Here is a 7,664-nt window from a genome sequence, read left to right as displayed (position 1 = left end):
GATTCCCAGAACACCCTGAGTGTCCAAGGCATTCTGCCGAGTGGAAGAACCCGGCTCAGAAGGGTTCCATCCACGACAGCCCTGAACAGACGGTGATGACGGAGAACAGGGCACTGGCTGTGGGCTCGCAGGTGCGGGGACCACAGTGGGGCAGAGTCTGCAGAGAAGCAGCACCAGGGTGATGCCCACATCAGTACACACTGAGGGAGCTGCACCCAAAACACGTCATACACCAACTTCACGACGACCAATTAAAAGAGCTATTGCAGGGGCGCCTGGGTGGCACAGCAGTTAAGTTTCTGCCTTCGGCTCAGGGCGTGATCCCGGCGTTATGGGATCGAGCCCCACATCAGGCTCCTCCGCTACGAGCCTGCTTCTTCCTCTCCCACTCCCCCTGCTTGTGTTCCCTCTCTCGCTGGCTGTCTCTATCTCTGTCGAATAAATAAATCTTAAAAAAAAAAAAAAAGCTATTGGAGAGAAAGTGCACGCCACCTGAGCCGAGTGCAGCGCACCCACCTGCCGTGGGCCCCGGCAGGACCGTGGCTGTGGCTTCCAAGCGCAGAGAGAAAACAACCATCGACCCAGAATTCTAAACCCAATCAGCATCCAAACCAAGGGCAGAATTGGGGCACCGGGGTGGCTCAGGCAGCTGGGCATCCAACTCTCGATTTCGGCTCAGGTCGTGAGGTCGTGAGACGGGCATGGAGTCTGCTTGAGATTCTCCCTCTGTCCCTCCCCCCACACTTGCTCTCTCAAGAACAAACCAAACGCAAAGGCAGAATCAATACTCCTGCAGACGTGGGAAGCCAGAGGCCCTTAGGGCAGCGCGGCGGCCGGCATCTCCTCTTGACGGGACACGGGGCGGGCACAAAGCAACCATGAGCCAAGGCAGCACACGCGGTGCGGTGGCTGCTGTTGATGGTTCTTAGAAAGTATTTGTTAAAAGATTTTATTGATCTGAGAGAGACAGAAATAGTGACATAGTGAGAGAGAGCATGAGCGGGGAGGAGGGGGGAAGACTCCCCCCCTGAGCGGGAAGCCCGACGTGAGACTTGATCCCAGGACCCTGGGGTCATGACCTGAGCAGCTGCTTCAGCGACGGAGCCACCCAAGCGCCCCTTAGTAAGTACTTTTTGTGTTGAAAACCAACATGGACTCGAAATTCTAGAGAATGTGCAGAGGGAGCAGGTCAGACGAAGGCGTAAGTGGGATCATTTCCACGGACGGCCTGGCTGTCACTGAAAACTAACCTGGCAGCTCCTCAAACACGTCCACACACGGCCTATCACCTCCCTGGGCGGGCACCGTCCTCAGAGCCAGGGATCCCGGCCACACACTTATCGCACACGACACTCCAGCAGCACGGCTCTCGACAGCCAATGTGGGGACAGCCTGAAAGTCCATTCATGGACAAACCAACAAAATGTGGTCTGTCTGTAACCGGAGTCTCGTTCAGCCCTCGGCAGAAAAGGAATCCGATTCCCGCTACGAGTCTTGAAACATCGCACTCAAGCCAGACGTGCAGTCCATGCTGCATGACCGCACGCAGCCGCGCGTCCAGAACAGGGATCCGCGGGGACAGAGAGTGGGCTGTTCTTGCTGGGGGGGGCTTGCTGCCTCCTGGGAGGTGCCAGGGCCTGGAACAGACCTGTCGCAGGGTCTGCCTCTAGAGCCCGAGCTATCTCCAGGGGAGCCCGGTGTCCCTGTGCCAGCGTCTCCCACAACGGCCGGCACTCGGCAAGGGCGGGGACGGCTGCCCTGGGCTCTGCTGTAGACTTCCACCCACTGCCTCTGGGGCCTGACCGTCCTCTCCACCGCAGGACTCCTCCAGCAAGCTCTCCAGAGCCAGAACCCGGCCTCCTGCGGGCCGGTGGGGGTAAAGCTGCCCTGGAGAGCAAGGGAGGACTGGCAGGCAGCCTCATCCGGGCAACCTGCCTTCCCCCTTCTAAAATGGGTTCACATCTTTCTGCTATTGCCCTCTCTGCCACTCTGTCCCTGTGGACAAAAACCTTCGTAATCCTCTCATTTTACTGCTCTGTTTTAATGAAAAAGAAGTAAATTCACTAATGTACTTGGCTTACCCCAACTGACTTAATGGAAAACAAAATGCGCACGTGCACACACACACAATCATAGAGAAATTCCAAAAGTAAAAACCCAACGTGTTGAAAATAAACCTTTAAAACCATTAGAAAAAAAACACAAACGTATTTGCTTAGGCAGACCTGGCACTTCCTGAACAAGTGATCGATGGCACAATTCCCAGAAAAGCAGGACCCAGCTCATCATACGTGTCTTAGCTTCCTGTAGGCTACAGGTTCAAAGACACAATCAAGGACCAGTCTCGCCAACAGGAGGAAAACAAAACCGACAACCCAGAAGACAAGTGGACGAGGGCAGGCAGGCGAGTCTCTGGACTCTGCGGCCCACCAGGCCTCTGTGCTCCCAGGTCCGGAGCCCAGCGCGGGCGGTCTGTGCCTGGGAGCTTGGCGGCGGGCGTGACGAGCAGATCTAGTCAACTCTGCACCAGCTCAGTGCGTGAGGCTTCCAGCTGGAGAGGATGCTGTGGTCTCATTTGTGGAAACGCAGAGAAGAAACAACTCGTGAGGACAGTGGTCTGGAGAAATGTGAGGGAAAGGCCCGGAAGGACTTCACTTTTCTGCTGCCTTTCTCTTAGACAACAGCACCTGTCCTAGGAGGGCTCGTCTCTCTCCTCAGTGCTTTTCTATCATGTTAACTCTTGACACAGAGAAGTGTCACGACGTCAGGGGAAGTTGAATGCCCAGGCAGCCCCCTGCCTGGCCCTCTGGAACCAGGCGGTCCTGAGAACAAACGAGGGGTCATAAGCAGTGTGGTGCCAACGGCCACTGGCCAGGACCCCCGAGTCTGCCCCAGTCCTGCACCACACGGGGCTAAAGCCCCGACCCAGGTCTCACGGAGGTTCAGGCCTGGGGGCACTGGAACGACCAGCTGCCAGCTGGAGGAAATAGCTGGTGCCTGGACAAGTCCTGGTTCAGGGAAGCAAACGCATAAGAATCTACCGGCCACCCTTCCCCTGCTAGAGGGCCCTGTGCGGAGGGGCGGGGACACACGTGGACCTGCTCTCGAGGCAGCTCCTGGGGAGGCCTGAGGGAGGAGGAGCCGGCCAGCAAAGAACATACCAGAAAAGAGAACAGCTGGCTTTAGCAAGGCGTGCAGGAGGGAGCCCAAAGTGTCAGGGAACCCATGTAACTGCTCAGGGATTTGGTGACTTGTGGGGAGCGGGCCGCGGGAGGGCAGAGAGCCAGGGGGCCCCTGTAAGGGTTACTGCCACCCAGACCAGAGGCAAATGGACACCACTCAGCACAGAGATTTAACAGTTTAATAACGACTTCTCCACAGCCCAACGGGGCAGCTTACCCATCCCGTCTTGCAGCAGGGCCCAGTGTGCACCCCACACTCACCACAGGGGCAGCGGACAGGATGCCCTGAGGACACAGAGTGCCCTCCCTGCCCGCTGGCCCGGCCAGGCCTGCACAGCAGGACCTCTCCTCAGAGTAGTGGCCAGGCCTGAGAACGTCCCTTCTCTTCAGGCCACAGGGCGGGACAAGGTGCCAGCTCACCTTGCCCCTCTGCTCACCTTGCCCCGAGCGCCCGCACGGACGGCCCACCGGCAGGTACGGACAAGCCTGCAGCCCACCCCACTTGGCCTGGGCTGAGCGGCCTCTCCCGGGAGGCAGCCCCTTCCCAGTGGGACATGAACACAGCAGGTGCCCACCCACAGCAAGGCTCAGGCCCAGCATGGTGGCTCTTCACCACACCATCAGGCCCAGCTGTTCTTGACCCACGACCCCTGACCGTGGTGGGAGGCGGCTAGAGCCCCGTCAGGTCCACTATGGCCTTGATGAAGATGGCGTCGTCACGCACGTAGGAATTCTTGGCCTCCATTTTGGAGACGGGGCAAAAGAGGGGGCAGCCGCTGGCGATGTTCATGTCACTGACTGGCCTCTGGAAAGAGGACGAGGTCACGTCGGGTCTGAAGGCGTCAATCACGTGCTCCCGGTTGTTCTGGTCGAGCAGCATTAAGGTCACCTGGGGGAGAGCAGCCGGGGAGAGACAACGCTCGGAGTCACGCCCGCCCAGCTCCATTCTGGCACTTCCTGTCCGCCAGCCCCTGGGGTCTGAGGCCGCAGTTAGCGCGCTGCGCTGGTTGCTGCCTCGCTTGCTCACGTTCACATGACGAGGTTCTCACACCAAACGGCTCACAGAGCACCCACTGCCCTCCCGAAGGAACAGCACTTTTCAGGTAGGAGCCACAGCTGCCCTGCACCACCACCTCCACCAGGAAGCCCACAGAGCAGGCCCAGGACGGTGGAGGGAAAGGACGACGCGCTGGCACCTTCCACCCGTCCACCAGGAGCAGATTCCGGCTCCGTGACACCCACAGGCGCAGGCTTTCCAGTGGGACTCCCTCCCCTGGAATCAGCTCCGAAGTGGCCCCGTTAACTATTCACCGCTGGCCCTGAGGGGCACGAAGTCAGGGAGCTGACTGGGCAGCACCCGAGCCCCTGCAGGGACAGACCTGTGTTGAGCCCGAGGGCCCATCCTGACCACCACACAACACGGGGTCCCAGGACAGCCGCTGAGACAGCCTCACCTTCTGGTTGAAGGGCCACCGCAGCAGTGCGTCGTTGGGGCCCCTCATCACCACAAAGAAGAGAGACAGGTGTGTCCCCCGGCCGGTGCCGTCTCCGTTCAGGTAGATGCGCAGACACATCTTGTAACCGTACCTGCTCGTGTAGAAGGCTGTGGAGGGAGAAGGCTCCGGTGAGCCACGCCGAGGGCTCCCCCGAGTAACACACACACAGAGAAAAAGCCCCGGTTTGGGGGCATGTACTTCCCCCCAAGTACGCAGACCTAGTTCCTAGCAAAGACAAGTGCCCCAAAGGAAAAATAATGAATGAGGGAAAGCCCTCCTAGGAACCCTGGACGCAAGCCAACAGTGGCCACATGCAAACCAGCTGAGCAGCTCAGCCCCGCGGGGGCTCTGGGCAAAGGGCCGTGGTCCAACCTGAGCCCACCTGCAGGGGGCAACAGTGGGTGACAACCCGGGACAAGCTAGAGCTGACGTCGCCAACACCCAGCAAGGGGCCCAGAGACCCGGGAACAGAGACCCGCGAGCACAGGTGGGAAGCCTTCCTGCTCCCGCCTCCAGAAACCACCCTCTCAGCTCCCAGGAGTGGCCACTCCAGCCGCCAGGGCGACTCCAGCCGCAGCGCACGCCTGACCCTGCCCTCAGCCCGCTTCTCAGTCAGGCTTTGTCTGAGCTACATTCGGAAGAAATTCCCACGAGCAGGGATGCCCCCACTCCTGAGGGAATGTGCCAGCAAGGAGGGGTCTGCTTGGGTCCAGAGCAGAGAGGACAGTGCCCCTAGCAGAGCGTGCTCCCCGCCCAGGAGCCCCCACCACCCCGGAGACACGGCAGGATCCCACAGCAGCTCCAGCAGGACAGGGACCCACACCCTCTCAGCCCGCGCTCTGGAACGCGCCACGGCAGCGGCCTCAGCAAAGTAACTGTTACAATAAAGGGCGCATGCGGCACTCTTCAGCAGAGGGGGTCAGGCCTACCCAGGCAGCCTGGCCAGGGACGAGGCGGCCACGTAGCTAGGCCCCACAGGAAGGGCTGCGGAGCGTCCGCGGACAGGGCAGAGCCAAGCACTCTGCCCCGAGTACTGCTCGCGGTTCCGTCCTTGAAGACCCAGCAGAGGCGGTGGGCGTGGGGGGCCCTCCCCAGGCAGCCCCCTGCCCCCGGCCCTCTCAGGGAGGCACGGCAGCCGCTGCCACTAGCAGGGAACTCCAGCCTGGGACGTGCAAGCATCTCAGACAACAGCAGCTCTGAGGGCAAATTCCAGAACAGCACCTGGGGAGAAGATGGCGGGCGTGCGGCCAGCCACCGCTTCCTGACGCTTCCTGGCGAAGTCGGAGATCTTCCAGATGAACACGCCGTCGAAGGTGGTCGCCTCCATCTCGTGTACCTTCTGCTCCAGCTCAGCCATCGCCAGGTCCTTCAGACCGATGCTCCTCTCCAGCTGCTGCACCTGAGGGGGCACAGGGTGCCCCGTGAGCGCGTGTGCCTCCTGGGGTGCCAGTGTGAGCGGCCGTGGGCCTCGACCAGTGCACCTCCGAGGTCACATTTCACTTCACAGGAAGGTGCTTATGGAAGTGTCCCCACATCCATCTTTCCACCAGTTTCGGGCAGGACGACATCTCCCAGGGCCCCCGAGGCTTCACTGGGCTCAGCTCGTCTTGAGTGGGCTCTGTCCCAAGACCCCCAACCCTACCTATGCTCGAGGTTCAAGGGCTCAGTGCAGTAAGTACACTCACGGAGCCCACGTCAATCGCGAGGCCCATTCCCTATGGCTGCCTCTGCCCCCACAGGCCAGAGAGAAAAGGCTACCTCAGAGCGACCGGGAGGACCCCCACATCAGATCCATCAGTGAGCAGGACTCAGAAAGGGGCTCTGCTCAGAAACACAGGAGGCAAAAGCAGAACAAACACCGGGCTAGAAATCAAGGTGCCGTCCTTAAAATCCCAGCTCTGAGGCCCCGTAATGCCCTGGGACCCCCCCAGACTAGCCCTATGTGCCCCAGGCCCAGACCTTGTTACTCAGGGCCTCGATCCTGTCCTGGTCCAGCCGGTGCTGCCGGCCGCAGGCCTCGGCGGTCATGGCCACCCTCTCTACCTCCCGGTTCAGGACACAGACGATGTTCTCAAAGGTGGCCGTCTTCCTCTCCAGGGCCTCACACCGTTGCTGGAGCTCTGCAGCCTTGGAGAGCTCCGCCTCAGGGTGCAGCGTGCTGGCTTCCCAGCCCCCCACTTCGCTCTGGCCCAGGAAGCGGCCGCCTGCTCCTGCGAGCTGCTTGGTCTCCAGGAGGCGGCCCAGCAGTAGGCCCAAGTGCTCCCGGAGCCACTGGGCCTCGTGCTGCTGCTGTTTCTCGCTCTCCACCTGCAGACAGGAGATGGAGGCTCAGCCCTGGCCCAGAGCCCCGCGGACACGGGGAGGCAGTGTTGTGACATCTCCCTCTCACTTGCCAGAACGTCACCTGTCGCTACCTGGAGTCGGGACCTTCCAAAAACACAAAACCTTCCTAGTGACTTCTCTGCTTGTATTTGAAATAATGGGGAGGAACACACAGGTTTAAAAAGTTGCCCAAGGAGGGTGTGGGAGACCAGTAAAGCTAACTTGCTTCAAATATTCTTTATCGTGCGGTTCTGACTTCGCAGCCAAATTTCTTCTAAAACTTCACAACGAATTAAAAAAAATTTTTTTAAAGATTTTATTTATTTTTTTATTTATTTGGGGAGGGGAGGGAGGGATGGATGGAGGGCACAGAGCCAGAGGGAGAGGGAGAAGCAGGCTCCCCGCTGAGCAGGGAACCCCATGAGGGGCTGGATCTCAGGACCCTGAGATCATGATCTGAGCCGAAGGCAGATGCTTCACCGACTGAGCCAACCAGAAGCCCCCGTATTTTAAAATGTTACACACTCTCAGGGGTGTCTGGGTGGCTCAGTTGGTTAAAGTTTGACTTTTGGTTTCTGCTCAGGTCACCATCTACGGGTCGTGAGATTGAGTCCTGCGTCTGGCTCTGCACTCAGCTTGGAGTCAGCTTGAGAGTCTCTCTCTC

At 59.6% G+C, this 7,664-nt stretch overlaps 1 protein-coding gene across 2 annotated transcripts in view; it reads right to left on the bottom strand.

Annotated features, from left to right (window-relative positions):
• Positions 1-3,347: 3,347 nt before the first annotated feature.
• TRAF2 (TNF receptor associated factor 2) overlaps positions 3,348-7,664 on the bottom strand; it is a 25,560-nt gene continuing 21,243 nt past the window's right edge. For both annotated transcript variants that reach the window (XM_034664856.1, XM_034664855.1), the window contains exons 8-11: positions 6,638-6,985; positions 5,900-6,077; positions 4,637-4,785; positions 3,348-4,071 (exon numbers count right to left, since the gene is read on the bottom strand). In XM_034664856.1, the coding sequence (XP_034520747.1) occupies positions 3,853-4,071; positions 4,637-4,785; positions 5,900-6,077; positions 6,638-6,985 (894 nt within the window). In that variant the 3' untranslated portion in view covers positions 3,348-3,852. The remainder of the gene's footprint in view (positions 4,072-4,636; positions 4,786-5,899; positions 6,078-6,637; positions 6,986-7,664) is intronic.

Source organism: Ailuropoda melanoleuca, chromosome 7, assembly GCF_002007445.2.
Source record: "Ailuropoda melanoleuca isolate Jingjing chromosome 7, ASM200744v2, whole genome shotgun sequence".
Classification (NCBI taxonomy): Eukaryota; Metazoa; Chordata; class Mammalia; order Carnivora; family Ursidae; genus Ailuropoda; species Ailuropoda melanoleuca.
Note: the sequence above shows the minus strand (reverse complement) of the source record. Positions and strands in the feature narration are given on the sequence as shown.